The sequence below is a fragment of the Amblyomma mixtum genome, chromosome 5 (genome assembly GCF_055824585.1).
Source record: "Amblyomma mixtum isolate Tamu chromosome 5, ASM5582458v1, whole genome shotgun sequence".
NCBI classification, from domain to species: Eukaryota; Metazoa; Arthropoda; class Arachnida; order Ixodida; family Ixodidae; genus Amblyomma; species Amblyomma mixtum.
In genome coordinates, this window is record NC_143016.1 from 55,841,273 (window position 1) to 55,857,654 (window position 16,382).

The following is a 16,382-nucleotide window of genomic DNA, read 5'->3' on the forward strand; positions in this document are numbered from 1 at the left end:
TGGGGAGAGTGCGTGGCGCCATCTGGTTAACAGAGGGGGCGAATGGTGGGGGCAACTCTCGTTCAGTTTGCAGTCAGCGCGGAGAGCGGCTCCTACTGCTGTGTTTACCAGTGCCATAACAGCTATAAAAACACTGCAACCAAGGTGCCGAAGATAAAATTTTATCGGTTCCCTTGGAGATAACGGAAAAGAGGGAGCGGGGGTGACTATTTCTGGAGGTCAGCCCTTTTTTACGGGGAAGGCTGTATCAGGAAATAATTTTAATTCTTTTGCCCTTTTCTTCGTGCACTGCTAGCCCCGACGGAAAACCCTGGCATCCGGTGCGGCTTGAAACCAGAATATGCAGCGCACATTTTGTGGGCAATGAGAAAAGTAACATTGCTTCGCACCCGGCCTATTTATTTTTATTTTATTTTCACAATACTGCAGACCCTCATTTGGGTCCAGGCAGGGAGGGCAGAAAAACACATTCGCACAACAGTGTAGCACATATACAATCTAAAATAGCTCACAAAGTGCGTTGTCAAAATCAACAGCCGATATCACTTGTAGAGGCAGGGCGTTCCATTCGTCAATAGTTTTCGGGAAAAAAGAAAATTTAAAAGCGTTAGTATGCGCGAAGTATGGTGCTAAAGTGTGATTATGGTGACGTCGAGTTCTACGCGTTTCAGAAAACTGCACATAGGGGGCTGGAGAGATGCCTAGTTTTCCGTGGATTAGTTGGTGAAGGAAAGATAGACGGGCTATCTTACGTCTGACGTGGAGAGGTTTAATATTATTTGCTGCCATTAACGAGGATGGGGAATCAGTTCTGTTGTACTTATTAAATATAAAACGTACCGCGCGCCTCTGTATTTCTTCTAATTCTCTTATGTCTTTTTTTGCATGTGTTCCCACCATATTCCCCCCGTCTTATGGAAAAGCTGGCGGAATGATGCCTAGTGAAAAACTGCGGAGGTACTTCAGGTAAGCACTACTACAGAAAATAGAATGACGATGCACGACCACATCATACATTCGTCTTCTGAAACATATTTGTGTGCCAACTGGCTCTGACGCATGACAACCCCCGTTATATCTTTTTGATTTGAAGGTCTGAGCGTCGTGCAGCAGACCGGGCGACTGCGGACAGTTCGGACGATAATGCAAAGGAAAGCGGTTCGCCATTCATCGAACAGGAATGCTCACCAGACCCAGAATACGAGGAGTCATTGCTTTCCGTTGGAGGTGCAGAAATGCCAGTGGAAGAAAGGAGCACATCCGTAGTAGGCGGCATATATTTCACTTTTTGGGATAAGAAAAAAAGTGTGCAATGCTTGATAGAATTTCGTGATCTGAACTTGGGTTTTTGCTACTTGTTTCTTTTGATTTTATGCAAGTTGTCGTTTACTCCGATAATATCGCTAATTGCGTTTGCGCTATTTTTGAATATTAAACTCTAGTTAATGCGCACGTTACGTCTAAAGCGGATTTGCTACAATCGTTCTTGTTGTGTGCGTGTGTTTTTTGGAGTTGAAAGTTTATTTTCAAATAAATAAAACAACATACAGGAATATACATACAGCTTCGACGGTGTGAGCAACGTCTTTTTGTACGCTTTTCAGTTCGTTATTTTTTTTCGGTACTTTGCTGCTGAGCCTTTCCTTTATCTACGTTGCGCTTAAACTAAGTGGCTCGCATCCGATATCGCTAACCAGTCTTCTGTGCGTGTGCAGATGACGCAGACCGACGCTCAATCATGCGAGGGCCCCTGCACCATGCATTTTCCTTTCCATGGCGGCATCAGGTTGCACAGCTTCAACACAAGTGTGTCACATTAGCACTGTGAATTCTTCGACTCAAGTAGAGCCTGCCACTACGTCCACAGCCACCGGCGAAGACGAGAGAAGTTGTGTATTTCTCGGGTACAGTTCCCTTTATGAAAGAAAGGACGCCTTTGTGGAACTTTGTGGTGTGAGCACAAATGCCTTTGCATTGCTGCTTTCAGTGTTGGCTCCCCTTTGTGTTAGAAGAATTGATGTGCCAATCGCACAGAAGTTAGTTATATTTCTAATGAAGTTAAAGCTAGGTGTTTCATTTTCTAGCATTGCAGTGCTATTTGGCATCCACAGGACAGCAGTCAGTCGCATTTTTTAATTTGTATTGAACAACCTCGTCGCTGCACTGCAAGACTGGATACCGAATCCACCCATTGCAGTTGTCCAAGAATCTATGCCCTCATGTTTTAAACGGCACTACCCGAGGTGCCGTTTCATAATTGACTGTACGGAACTAAACACCGAGGAGCCCCCAACTATTGAGCAGCAGCGTGCTTTGTTTTCCCATTACAAAGGACATTACACACTGAAATTTTTAATCGCAGTATTGCCAAACGGAGTTGTAACATTTGTATCAAAAGCCGGTGGAAGGGCTTCAGACACCCATATTACCTTAGAATCAGGATTTCTCGACCAAGTTGAGCCAGGGGATGTAATTCTTGACGACAAAGGCTTCCCAGGGATTCGGGCACCAGTAGAAGGTCAGAAAGCCATCATTGTCTTGCCCCCATTTTCTAAAGGCAATGCCCAGTTTACATATGATGAACTAATGTAGACATATAATGTGGCCCAAGTGCGAATTCATGTCGAGCGGGTAATCCAGCGGATAAAGCTATTCAACATCCTAAACACCAGAGTTCCTACAGAGCTGATACCCTACATGTACGACATCATGCGCATGTGTTGCATACTCACTAATCTCCAGACACCCATAATAAATGAAAGAGTGCAGCCTCATTAGCATTCTTCACTGCTGTCGGTTATGTGGATCTTTGAAGTGCAAGTTTAAGGGCACAAGGCCGACAACCTCTCCTTTCTTTCACCAGCTCAGTTCCTTCAACAGTGGGAAGGTCAAACCGGATGCTATGTGGAATTTGTTCGTGGAAGTGCACCAGCATCACACTTTCACTGACATGGTAAAAGACACTCTAAGGAGGAGAGAGGGTAGGGGGTGCCTGCAAACTTGTTTCCATTTGAACTAAAACATCTTCGACGGAGGTCCGTCTGGTTGGGTTTTTGAGATAGTTGAGAGAAAAAAAAAAAAAAACTGGCGCCAACCAATACTTTAATTTAGCCCAACGTTCCGGGACCAACTCGGCCCCTTCTTCAGGGGTGACTAAAGTGTGCCAGCAGCAGCGAGGTGTTGCCTTCGCTTTCCCTTTGTTAGCACGTGGCGGAGTCCACTAACGTAGGCAGAGGGGAGCGTTCCTGGAGTTCTATTCATCGCCGCCTTTGTGAGCCGGATGTGCCATGACTCCACATGTCGCCTCTTGAACAGGTTTGGTTCCACGGCCAAAAGCTCACCTGCTCGAAGGTTGGCGTCAGTTTTTTTCTTCTCCCAACTGTTTCCATTCACCAGAGAAGTCAACTTGCCCTCCTCCCTCTACCCATGCCTGGCGGACTAGCATGACCCCCTCGCATTATTTGCCTTGTATGGGACATAGGTCACTAAGGAGCTGCTTTGCGATTTTGTGTAGAGAGGAATGCGCCCAGTGGTTCACAGGAAATACGAGGGGGTACCCAAAAGAAACCGGACTTATTTTTGTTTAAACTTAGTTGTTCACATTTTCAGCACAGACCTTCAATCCTCTTCAAAGTATTCCCCACTTGCAATGATACGCTTGCCGAATCTTTCATTCCATTTTTCGAAACATTGTTTAAATTTATCTTTTGTGATGCTTGACAGTGCCTCCGTCGTTTTTTTCTTCACCTCAGCAACATCAGCGAAACGCTTTCCATTCACCTATTTTTGCATTCTAGGAAACAAAGAAAGTAGCCCGAGGCAAGGTCGGGAGAGTATGAGGGTTGAGGAATAGGGGTCATGCCATTTTTGGTGCAAAATTGTCGTAGAGACAGGGCTGTGTGAGCAGGGGCATTGCCATGATGGAAAAAACAGTCACCCGACCGCCACAAATCTGGCCGCTTCCACCGCACACTGTTGCCCAATCTTTTCAAAACATCCAAGTAGAAAGCCTGGCTAACTGTCTGACCCTGCGGAACAAATTCTCAATGGACGACTCCTCTCACGTCGAAAAAACAAATCAGCACTGTTTTGAGGTTTGGTTTCACCTGACGAGCTTTCTTGAGGCGAGGTGAATTTGAAGTTTTCCATTGGCATGATTGTTGCTTTTATTCAGGATTCGATTCAGGAACACTTGAGTTGTCCCCATAGCATTGTACTTGTACGTCTTTCTTAATATTTCAAGAGTTTCCATTCAACTTTTTCCGAGCAAAAATCAGAATTTCACCGGCGCACGCTGTTCACGAAAATCAGCCATTGCAAAAACGACATTCACACAAAACAGTCGTCACTATAAAACTCTGCCTAAACTAGTCTGACCTCCTTCAACGACGGCACTCGGCTTACTGACTCTGGAATGTTCGGTGGCAAAACGCGGTACCACACAAGCTTTGCCGACCAAAAAATTTAGTCCGGTTTCTATTGGGTACCCCCTCGTAGTTTATGGGGGCGGGAGCTCGCATCTGACGTTTCATTCCTCGTTTATCCTCTGTGGGATTCAGTGGGTGAACTTTTGCTTGCATATGTGCTACCTATTTCTTTGTGAATATGTAGTTTTTATTATTATCTCACCTATGCCTTTTGAGTGCATTGGTAGTATTTTGTTGCCTACAATGGCTAAAAGGTTTTGCATATTTCTTGGCATTTTTATCTGCATCAATAAAAAAAAAACAATGAGTGGGTTACACTTCTGCTCATTTATTTCTTTCATTTAACAACAGAACCAACATTTTTCGTGAGGACACGTACCGTTGGATGGTGGGAATAGTTGATTAAAGAAAGCAAACAAAAGGAGAAGGGAAAGAATGCAGCCTCTCGCGGCAATCGCTGTCTAACATCTGTAGCACGCGAGCTGCGACCAGCGGAAAGAAAAGGAAGAGGGAGAGGAAAGTGAGGAGAAATACACGGTAGCGATAGCATGAAATGACAGGAGGAGCTTTATACATTATTTACAAAATGCCGTTGGGCATTCATTTAATTAAAACTCTAATCTGGGCGAGTTGGTTCATAGCTTGAAAGGAGTACGTACTAGCGCGAAAAACGGGACGACAACAAGGAAACACAAACGACATGTACAAAGCGCATGTACAAACACAAACATGTCGTTTGTGTTTCCTTGTTGTCGCCCCGTCTTTCGCGCAAGTACGTACTGTTGTGGCGCACAGGAAAGCTCGAACCCGGGCTCCATTTGGTAGCGTGTTGAGTCGTCGGGCTGAGGAAAGTCTGAAGCTTCGGAGTTGGAGATACGAAAACAAGCAGATTTAATGGCAAGAAACTAAGACACTTATTTACATAAATTTACAAAAGAAGAGCAAGGAATCAAAATTTAAGAGTTCATGACGTCGAACGACTGGATGAGCCTTTTACCCGGTGCCCAGAGCGTTCGTGCTCACTTTGGGCGCAGGTTAAATAGCCGAAGGCTCCGCCCTTTCACCAGGCGGCAATTCTTCGTGACACAAAAGATCGGCACCACGCAACACAGCCAACGAAGACACCTGTCGTAGAGCCCACACGTGGGAACTGGCGAGGTGGAGCGTAAATCGCATCTCTGTCGCACTGCGAGGCAACCATACTGTTGTCAGCTCACGTCCATCGAACACAGGTGTGGCATGATGACGTCGCAGCCGCAGCTGCGCTGGCTTCCTCTGATTCGTTCCGGTTTTTTTTTTTTTCAGGCGAGGGGCAGCCTTTCTTCCCCTGTCGTCGGTTGCTTCTCGAAAGTCGTTGGCACCGAGCCGAGCGTGGGAAGAGCATCCATCGACCATTTCCCAGCTGGTCATTCTTTTTGATGGGGTCATCTTGGGGGTCAACGACCTTTCGAAATTTCCGCTGTTGAATCCACCACCTTTTCATCGCGGGTCTCATGATGGGTCGTAACAGTACTCCTTTCAAGTTCATTTAATAAGTGCTTTAAGGAAATAGCTGAAATAAAAGTGCTCTAACTTTGGTACATATTCGGCAAGAAATGCTTCGTAATTTTTGCTTCTTAGAGATATGATTCTCTGAGGACAATACACATAAAGTAGAGCAGTGTCAATTCTCAGGACATACATCATTATCATTATCTGCGTGTAGTAGGAATGGGTTTTACGCAACTGTAATTGCCCATTCACATAATGGATGTATGGCACATAGCTAATTTCTTGGTCTGGGTCAATCAGACACTTGTTCCTTAGACTGTAAGGGCACTTAATTTCAATGAGTTGAAATGTGCCGCCCGATGTCACAATGCCGTCGGGACTGCAACACAGCCATGGTTGATCACAATCGATGATCAGCCCAACCTGAAAGCAATAGAAACTAAATGTAGTATGTAATCATTAGGTTTGTACTGAAGTTACCTCGTGAATTGTCGTCCCAAGTGCCACCTCCAACTCCTGTCTAGCTATTTTTTCCATCTTCTTTCCTGCATCGTCATGGGGAAGTTGAAACTGAACTGCATCGAATCTTGCAAAGACACTACTACTGCATATGTTATGAACCACTTGGGAAATTTGTAAGCCACCTTTTTTGCAAGGTGTTTTTCTTTGAAAGCTCTCCTTCCCGAATGACACTCTCGCAATCTTGGCGGAAACGAAAAGCGGCAGGCGTCTGTTTACGTGAGTCGCTTACGTGGTGCAGGGCTGAAGCCTGAAGGGCTGACGCCTGAAGCCTGAAGAAACCAGTCATGCTGATAAATTTGTTGTAGTCAACCAATGTACCCTTTGGACACCCCTTCCTGAGTCATCTTGCAGTCTACTGGAAACATTCCTGAGTTGACATAGTACGAAGAACTTGCCTTTTTTTCGTTTCTTCGAATAATACGAGTGTCTTCGGGGAACGAGACCTTTTGGTTGCGAAAAAAGGCTTGTAAGGAAGCTGACAGGGATTACATCAAGTGGTCAGTTTCAGCCGCTGTACAGCACATTTTCAATGGCCAAATACATTAAGCATGCCACGAAGCTTACCGTAAGAAGTTGCAGCACTAGAGAACATCCTTGGTGACGCGAGAACATTGGCTCAATACTGGAAGTCAGCAGTTCTTGTTTTTATGCGGTGTGCTGTCGAACTCCTCACCCGCACTTTTCGTTCTTGGTGCCACCTGCATCAACGATTCATAACTTCTGCTCAGAAACAAGAAACAGCATGTACCGCAAGTAAATAAAAGCAATCCAAACAAAAACAAACCGTTGAACTGCTGCCTGGCCTTTTGTAATCAGGGCAATGTTGATTATCTCATCAAGGTCTTTTTGGATGACCTTTTTGGATGACCTTTTTGTCCAATGCATGTTCCATTTCCCGCCTTCTCATTTTCAGCGGGGAAAGGTCTATAATTTCGAGCATTGCCCAAAGCCGGCGCTTCCCGCTCACAAGGGCCTTAACCAGCTCTGCTTCGCAATTATCTCCCGTCGGTTCTGAAGCCGCTGGTCCGCATTCTTGCATTTTATCAGAGCTGCTGTCAGAACGTAGAACATACTTGAGGGAACAGTTGAGGTCCGGAAATTTTGCAAGCTAAACTGCTGGATCAAGGGGTTTCAGGCTTGGCGGTTGCTGGGACCGGCCTGCTCAAAATACAAAAAATAAATATAAAATAAAAGCATAGTGCAAAATATAGGCTGAATGAACATAAAATTCGCAATGCTCACCTGGAAACAAGTCCTCCATGGTTTTTTTTTTTTTGTGTCCAGCGTTGGTTTAGACGATTTTCACCATTCACATGGCAGGTCCGTGCATGAGGTATTATCGTGGCTGTTGATGAAAATCGCCACTGCTGCAGCATGTTTACACCATCCACGGACTCCAGCTTTGCAAGTGCAGCTGGCCGTCGAGATCTCCCGTGGATTTTCTGAGAGCTAATAAATAGTGCGCCTTGTTATTTTAGCCTTTCTTAGAACAGTGCCAGAAGCTGTAAATTTTGGTTACCTCAAGGCGAATGTCATAGTCAACATTTTTCATTTGCGCGACGCACTTGCCGCTGATATCGGATGGCCCCGCTGCGGCGATTGCTTGCTCTTGAACGCCAGACACATGATTGCTCGTATAAAGCCGTTGTCCACTTTTCAAGCTCTTTCTTTTAAAACATGCATCGAGGTTCTCAATGCGTTTAAATCCGCATAAAAGCAGGCGTTCACTCTCCCGCCGAGGCGCCATTCTGGCAACGATCTCACTGCGTGTCTGCTGTGCGGACGGGTTGACGGAAACACACTGGGCATCCAGGTAACGCGGGGAGTGCCGTGCGGGGGCGCTGGCGATGCGGTCGCTGGTGGCTCCACCATACCAGCGCACGGAGCCTATAGGAAAGTATTGATGCCTGCCGGGGGAGGGGGGGGGGGGGGGGGGGAGGGATTTGCGGATATATTTATTGTGATATTGGAATCTTACGGTATATGAAAAGATTGTGTTCATAAACTATTTCTGGTTGAAAAAATGCTCTTGTCCACAATGTCTGGATATGTACAGTCTTTGTCAAAAGTATCCAGGCTGCATGGTTTGCTTCAAGCGTGTATAGTGTATCCCTTGTGACTTTCCTAAACATTAAAAGTTGTTGGAAGATAAGAAGACCCCCAGTCTTTACCTTTAGCAACCATTTCAGCTTCAGGGAAGCCGTAAGGGCTCCACTGTACGAGCTAGAAGCAAACCATAGAGCCTGGTTACTTTTGACAAAGACTGTACATAGTGGCGTATTTACGCAAACCTCGCGTGACCTTTGCATATACAAACGTGATACGAGAAACAACAGCACATCGGGAAGGACGCGCTGAGAGGAGGATGAAGTGATGAAAACTTCCGATGAAAGCTTGCGGTACTGGTTCTGTTGGAGATTTCTCGTTTCCAGCGCTTCCAACATATCTCAGCCAGCTTGAGTGATCCGTTAGCAGTCCCCGTCAGCAGGTAAGGTAAATACTGCATGAGTCAGAAGTGCCAGCAAGCGCAGGCTAGATAGTTCTCACGCGACGTCATCCGCGCCATCTTTGGTTGCTAGGTCTCTCAGTGTACGTGGGAACCGGTTAGCGATAGGCAGATGACCCCATGATTTCCCCAAACTCGACATCGGCACCCAAACACGCGTCAGAGCACAGTCCCCTTCTCGCAGGCGTGCAGGCGTTCTCATACCTCCAGCGTCTCGGTTCAGGCTCACACGTGCCGGGTCGCAGAGGATGCGCCGGAGCACAAGATGCAGCTGGACGGACGCACCTACGACGGTGCACACACACACACGAACAAAAATTCGGCTGACTCACGAAGCCGCGGCGCAGTCAAGAAGCCGTTGTTACCGCCACGTAGTCTCTCACGCGCGCTGCTACTGCCTTTCTGTTGTTTTTTTTTGTCTTTTTAACTTGGGCTCCGGGATAACTACACGGAGAGACACACAGGCATACACACACACGACCACGAAGCGCACCGGACACTCGAGCACTTGTTTTCCGAGCGCAAACTGTCGCGTGCCGAGACGTGCGTCTGCGTCAGCGTGGTCGTGTGCAACACATGCACGGCCTACGCCGAGGTAGATGCACGTATACCTCTATACTTGCGCTCAGAGTAGACATGTATACCCACCTACCTCGCGCTTCTTCAGGCCCGAAAAGAAAAAGAAAGAAGCAAGGGATGAGGGAACGAGACAAATATTCGCCGCAAACTCGGCGAATTTCGCCCACACGGCACTCCGCGCGCGAGGTGAGCGCCGTCGCATGTGCGCCTCCGGTGGCCTTGAAAAAGAAGAGACTCGCGGCTGCGTCGAGCCAAGTAAGTGATCGCAAGATGTACACCTCGAGTGTTCAAAGCCGGATAGCCGCCGCGAGGGTGCGCGTTTATGCTCTCCGGATGCTGGTGCGCGAATAAGACGTCAATGGTGGAAACCTTTTTAAAAACTACAGTCCAATCACGGGTGCAAAACGTTTGTGTCGTGTTTTTTTACAAACGCTGGTCCTGAGGTTCCCAGCGTTTTCTGTGGCCACTATAGCGGGACAAAAATTTTGACGGCCGCCCGCGCGAACGATCGCAACCGCCAATCGCAACCGCGAAACATTTGCCAATGATTTCCTGCCGTCGCATCAGGAGGAACTCGACTGGCTGGCAGCACCACACCCACCGATGAGGAAAAAAAAGTGATCTAAAGGGCGCACCACTACCAAGACGGACTGGACGAATGCTGCAATCGCCGCCTGCGGGTGAGTCTGACGAGCGCTTTTCCTGGGGTGATGAGGGGGAGGAGGAGTGTGTCGCTTGGCTTGTTCTTTTGTTTGGAAACGCTTGGCGTTATTCCATGGAATGGCGAACGGTATACACAGCGAGGCAAAAAAAAAAAAAAGTGTGTGTGTGTGTGTGTGCGGGGGGGGGGGGGGGGGTGATGTCGCGGCCCGGGCAGAGCTTTCCAAACCGAGAAAACTGCAGCCTTTGAAGCTTTCGCCACCCGCTTCTGTTCGTGCATTTAATGAGATGAGAAAACATTCAGACGAGGTTGCAGCAGGTTCGATGAAAACAAAGAAGAGAAAGAGATGGCCTGAGGATGAGTGAAACTTCTGGTGATGAGACCGCACCTGCCGTGATCATCAGAAGGAGATAATCAGGACGCGATAGTATATGACGGCAGGAAACAGAAATGCTGCGGAGACAAAAAAAGAAAAACCGCAAGAGTGAGCATGTGCAGCTCAACACAGCAAAATAATTTGCATAATACGCGAATGCCTTATTCCTGCATTTAGGTTTTCTTTAATATAAACATCGACGTCGATTGCAGATTGCAAGCAGCAGAAAAGAAAAGTCAAAGACGAAATGATTTCGAATCACAAAAAGCCTTCATCGTCTATCGTGGAACAGCGACGACTCAAAAGTAGGGGTGTGCGAATATCAAATTTTTCGAATACGAATCGAATACGAATACTTGGTTCCGAATATCGAACCGAATATCGAATAATCAAGAACAGACGCATTTAACCACTAGAACACATTTATTTAAGCACCCAAGAACATCACAGTTCAACTATCAGTGATGAAATGAGCACAAAAGGTGTGTGTGGCTGCACAAAAAGTGTCAAAGTCTCAAACATTGTTCTTAGAAGAGTGGAAATGGTGGAAATATCAGAGAAGATGGCTAGTACACAGCATTGATCAAGGCTAGCTTGCCATAAGCACAAAAGCGTGTTGCTGGGATGAACATAAAAGGTTGTCGTGAAGGAAAAACCGGCTGCTCCACATGGTCAGGCAGAAGCAGTTCCCTTCTAGCTGAAACGACTTCTCCAGCCAAAGAAAATGCCCTCTCAATTAGAACTGAACTGACACGTATTGCGAGGTATTTCGTGCACAGCTCTGACTATACCAGCTTCGCAGGTATAGCCACAAAGAAGTTCACCAGCGCAGTCAGCTACTGCATGGCCCAACGTTACGCATTGCTCTGGGCGCCGCCATGTTGTTATGTCTCTGTCGATAGGACTTGCGGAACGAAATGAACGCTGGTGCTCGCAATAGAATATTCGGCTAGATACGGATATTCGCGTCGTGTCGAGTATTCGAAACAACACGAATACCTGGATATCGAATCGAATACGAATACTAAAGATATAATATTCGAATTATATTCGAAAATTTCGAATATTCGCACACCCCTACTCAAAAGAGTTTTCGCATAGGGTGATCCACTTCTGCGAGGCACCAAATGTACACTCGCGACCCCTACCATGGAAAGATAGCGCATGTGCGCATCTGCCGCTGCGCAAGCAAAGTTGCCCCCCCCCCCCCCCCCTTTCCTTTTAATACTAAATATCTATCATTTACCAGCAAAAATGCGCTGGAATATATCGCTGTTCAACAAAAGAATAGAACAAAGAATGTATGCTATGCCACATGTTGCAACCTGGCAACAACGACGTTTTGTCAACCGGCTGTCCATAGTCCGTAGTGTGCTAAACGACATGGCAAGCATTCTCAAAAGGACGAACAGAAGAGAGCACGCCGCATTCACCAGAATACACGGGCTCAGATGAAGGTGCCCTTGTATAGCATGCTAAACGTTCGAGCCATAGAGCGTATACTTTCCCACTCACAATCTCGCAGAGCTGCTCACCTGTACATTGCCAGGGCACAGGAGACACACGAGCATATGCGAGCAGTCGGGAAGACATCGCCAGGAAGAACTCACCTGCAAAAAAAGAAAGAAACACAACAATTAGAACACACAAAGTTAGTGAAAAGGAGAAACCCTAAAACTGTTGTACATCATGTGTTTTACGCTTACTTTTTCGCTTTGCGGTGCACAGCCACGCAGCCAAGCCAATTATACGGGGTCTTTTATCTATTCGCATTAATACAATCAGTCGGAACATACCAAAATAAACGTAATTAGAACCCGCTAATTAATTTATAATTTTTTACATTAAAACTATGTTTGAATAGCGTATCCTCTCGCCCAGATATATAAACCTCAAAAAGTGGTGCCGCGCAGCTATTGTAGCATATTTTTTTTTATTTTCGAAAAAGACATTAGAACGTTAGAAACATTAAGCGCCCCGTAAGGAGGGCTAAAAGATATCTATAACAAGCGGTTTGAGAAGGGACTGACACAGGCTGTTCGCATCGCTGAAACCTTATAACTTAAACAACTCGCTGGCAGCGCTCAGTCAGCTGGTGCCGCTCCCAGCTGTGCACCGGAACAACTGCGTGACCTCACCGCACGCCAAGATAGCCCATGCACGTTGAGACTTGATTGCCGAAAGCCATTTAACGAGCAAAGGAGGAGCCGTAGTTACAAACAGTTCAGACCACCCGAGATGGTTCTCCCAAGATGTGCGCTGCGTTATCATTAAAGGGACACTCGATACTGCGATATTTAAATTAATTCCCTAGTCTTTCTGGCTGCGTTGACGTTTGTCCAGCAGCAAAAGCCGCATTTATCACCGAGAAAAATGAATTTAAAAATCTCTGCGCCAGGTGACCACCGGTTTGAAGTGAATGGCATGTAGCGTAGCCTCAGGGATCCGAGTCACCCAAAACGGTTTTGAGCACACACTCTACTATTTCGCCGTTTTTTTTATATCTAGCTTATTAACGCTCCGTTTCCGGTGATATTGATCTCTTTGTGATTAGTACGTCGTACCGTTTCCACGCAGGCCACCTTCTATTTGCCTCCAGTGTCCCTCTAAGCGCGGGAGTCTGTCTATATCGTCCCCAAATGCAGCTCGCACTGTGAAATGTCAGAAAATCGAACCCGCGACCCTGGTTGTCTTGCACGAAGAGAAGACCTTTCCCCTCTGGCGCTGGCTACTAGTTTACGCATACACACTGCGGAACAAAGAAGCCGAACATGTTGTGTAAATTCATCGAAGCTGCATCATAATAGCCCGACCTGCCACAGCACATCACTGCAGGGGAAAAACCAAGAAAGAAAGGGGAGAAAAAAATGCGGGATGTGATGTTCTCTTACGCACGCGACGTATTTTTTGGGACAGAAAACTTCACAATCTTCGCGAACATTCATTGCATCCGGTTTTCAAAAGCAAGGTTTGATCTAACCGAAAGTTGAAAGAAAAAATAAAAAAAAAAATGCACCGGTGATCGAATGATGTGATGCGACAAATCCACGTTATTGGTTGTACTGCGTTTCGCTTTCACATTGATCGCCTTGCTATTGCGTCTTTGAATTTGATTTTGCCGTGGCCTTTTGGTGGGTGCGGGCATTTTGAAGGGGTTGGAGAAGGGTACTACACCGCATAAGTAGCAAAAAGCTTTGGGAGCGGGGGAGGGGCGGGAACTGGCTCTCACTAGACCAAAAAGACTGTTCTATGACGCTCAGGAACGAAAGATCCCCCAGCCAAGCTCCGTTATCGAAACCATGTTTGAAAGATGGCAGTGCTGGGGCTTATTCGTCATAATCTCTTCATTCCGTCTGAGTGCCTAGCTGGGCTGGGTCTGTTTTCAGACCCAGCATCTACTACAGAATCGCCACCTAATACCGATCGGTTTTCCACGCAAAATAATAACAACAATAAAAAAGGGATTCTAAACGATACGCTTTCCCAGTGTACACGCTGCCCAGATTTTCAACGTCGCAGAACGAGCGAGGTATTTTTAGAGCTCGGCCCGCCTTCCCAACCTCCGCTGCTGGCGTTGGAAAACAAAAACACGCCGAACGAAGAGCGCGTCCACTTTATCGCCCCTAGGAAAACACACTTTGCGCGCAGCATGGCCGTATACACTATACTACTACTACGGGCAGCAACCAAAGGCGTGCCATTATGCGCGAAGAGGGCGCTTTATTTCTGCGCGAAGGTCGTTAATACATACTCCGCGTGGGGGCAACAAACTCGGCTACCGCATGTACGCAGCCCACAGGGGGCGCGCCTGAGGCAGCGATGAGTGCGTAGATGAGCGAGCAGTCCGCGGAGCAGGTGCAGAGCTATAGGAGCGCTGGAATGCAATCCGGGCAGCAGTAGCCGGCCACCGCCACTTCGTCACGGATGAGATCGCCGGGACGCAAGTGCGGGAGAAACGAATAGCGCTCTGTGGTCAGGCACACGAATTCGCTCTGGTCGGATAAAACGGCGAGGGCTACAGAGCCACTGAGGCGGCCGCAGCCGTTGCCCCCATTGTAATCTCCCTTCTTTCCCCGCTTACCTCCTCCTCCTCCCCATCCATCAGATCGTTCTCTTTTTTCCGCATTTCTTTCTTTTTTCCCTCCATTTTGATCTTTCTTTCGTTTTCATTTCATTTTTATATTCGTTCATTTCTTGTTCACCCTTTCTTTTTTTTCTACCTCTACCTCCATCCTCCACAGTGTGGTTACGATGACCACACACTGCTAGACAGATACTGGACTTTTCCTATTTTCAGTATAATCCCTCCCCTCTTGCTCTTTTCCTATTTTAATGATTCCCGGCTGTTGCTGCAACTTGCCGCCGCAGTCAGGTCACCGCCCAATGCGTTTCAGAGAGTTCACAATTAGCCCCCTTGGTCGTACAGGCTCGCGCTTAACGTTTCTCATTACCCCCCCCCCCCCCCCCCCCTCATGCCTCCCGCCACGCACACACAGTACTTTTTTAATAACTGCTTTCAATCCGTGCAGAACCCAGTGCATCGTTCAAAATGGCGCGTGGCGACGGAGCCACCGGCGATGGCCTAAACGCTTCTGGGACAGCGACCACTTTAGTCTCGGTCAGTGGGCGCACCCGTCTGGGACTATGGACAGAGCACGCAACGCTCACAGTGTCGCGACGGTCACTGCGCAAAGAGCTGAAGCGGCCTCAGACTCGCTTCGAACTGCACGAGGCTGCTAATTATAGCGCAGCCCAAAGCAGCGACGAGCAAATATTTGAATCAGTGGCCCAGAACTTCTAATAACGAAAGACGGTTGCCACATGCGCTGCCCGAAATGAAATTGCCTGCAAGGCGGTCTGCACTGAGCATGGTGCGCCTGCATTTATAATATGTGCAACGGCATTCACCGCACTCGATGGCGCTGCTCACTGGCGTCTATCTACCGTGGATCGTTCAGCCCGGAGGCCTGTAAGCGTGTTTGTCCTGCGAGTGTCTTTTTGACCCGCCAGCAGCCTTAAACGCGTTGTCCGGGGATCATTTCAGTAAAGAGATCGACTAAAAAGCTGGGTGTTCAATAATAAATAGCGTCCGACCCATAGCAGTTGCGTTAGAAACGCTGTAAATTATTTTCGAGCTGAATTTTTTTACCGTCTAAGTATAGATTCCATAATGCATCCCGATGCCGGAAATGACAATCGGCGAACGCGATGATGACCCGCCGCGGTGAATCAGTGGTTATGGTGCTCGGCTGCCGACTCGAAGGATGCGGGTTCGAATCTGGCCGCGGCGGTCGCATTTCAATGGAGGCGAAATGCTAGAGGCCCGTGTACTGGGCGATGTCAGTGCACGTTAAAAAGCCCCAGGTGGTCGAAATTTCCGGAGCCCTTCACTACGGCGTCGCTCATAGCCTGGGTCGCTTTGGGAAGTTAAATCCACATAAACCAAACCAACCAACCTCTTTCTCTCTTTCTTCTTTCACGCCCATCTTCCTCCTTTTCCTTTGGCGTGGTTCGGTGTCCACCGAGATGTGCGCCATTTTCTTTCCGCGAAAACCAATTTTCAATCTTTCAACAATTTTTAACGCGATGACAACGGCACGACGGCAAAAGTGACAAGCCGGAAAATGCGGCCCCACGAATGATCGCTCTCGTCCTCGAAGGTTTTTTATGCCAAGCATACTAAAATAGCCCAACCCAGCTCCTCGAGCGCGGCGGTGTCGTTACCATTGACCTTTCGTGACCTCCATGTCATACCACGTGATGCGTGACGTCACAGCAGATGAATAACGGGGGCCCAACTCGCGCCGTCGCGCGAGGCGT

At 47.5% G+C, this 16,382-nt stretch overlaps 2 protein-coding genes and 1 pseudogene across 19 annotated transcripts in view; 2 read left to right on the forward strand and 1 right to left on the reverse strand.

Annotated features, from left to right (window-relative positions):
* Positions 1-16,382, reverse strand: part of baz (par-3 family cell polarity regulator) — a 222,531-nt gene that overhangs the window by 99,701 nt on the left and 106,448 nt on the right. For 11 of the 16 annotated variants that reach the window (XM_089544554.1, XM_089544547.1, XM_089544538.1 and 8 more), the window contains exon 2: positions 12,098-12,172. The exons of 1 other annotated variant lie outside the window; for it this stretch is intronic. In XM_089544554.1, the coding sequence (XP_089400680.1) occupies positions 12,098-12,172 (75 nt within the window). Of the gene's footprint in view, positions 1-6,398; positions 6,464-7,004; positions 7,139-7,224; positions 8,306-12,097; positions 12,173-16,382 lie in introns of those variants that run through there. 4 more of the 16 variants (XM_089544544.1, XM_089544545.1, XM_089544543.1 and 1 more) reach the window with 4 other exon arrangements.
* On the forward strand, positions 203-4,786 carry LOC149342226 (uncharacterized; annotated as a pseudogene). Its single transcript, XR_016283016.1, has 3 exons — positions 203-966; positions 1,094-1,265; positions 1,716-4,786. The product of XR_016283016.1 is annotated as an uncharacterized LOC149342226 (transcript).
* Positions 9,766-16,382, forward strand: part of LOC149342227 (putative serine carboxypeptidase CPVL) — a 147,046-nt gene continuing 140,429 nt past the window's right edge. The window contains exons 1-2 of one of the 2 annotated variants that reach the window (XM_089544555.1): positions 9,766-9,780; positions 10,093-10,205. In XM_089544555.1, coding sequence (XP_089400681.1) covers positions 10,184-10,205 — 22 coding nt within the window. In that variant the 5' untranslated portion in view covers positions 9,766-9,780; positions 10,093-10,183. Of the gene's footprint in view, positions 9,781-9,813; positions 10,206-16,382 lie in introns of those variants that run through there. The other variant, XM_089544556.1, reaches the window with a different exon arrangement.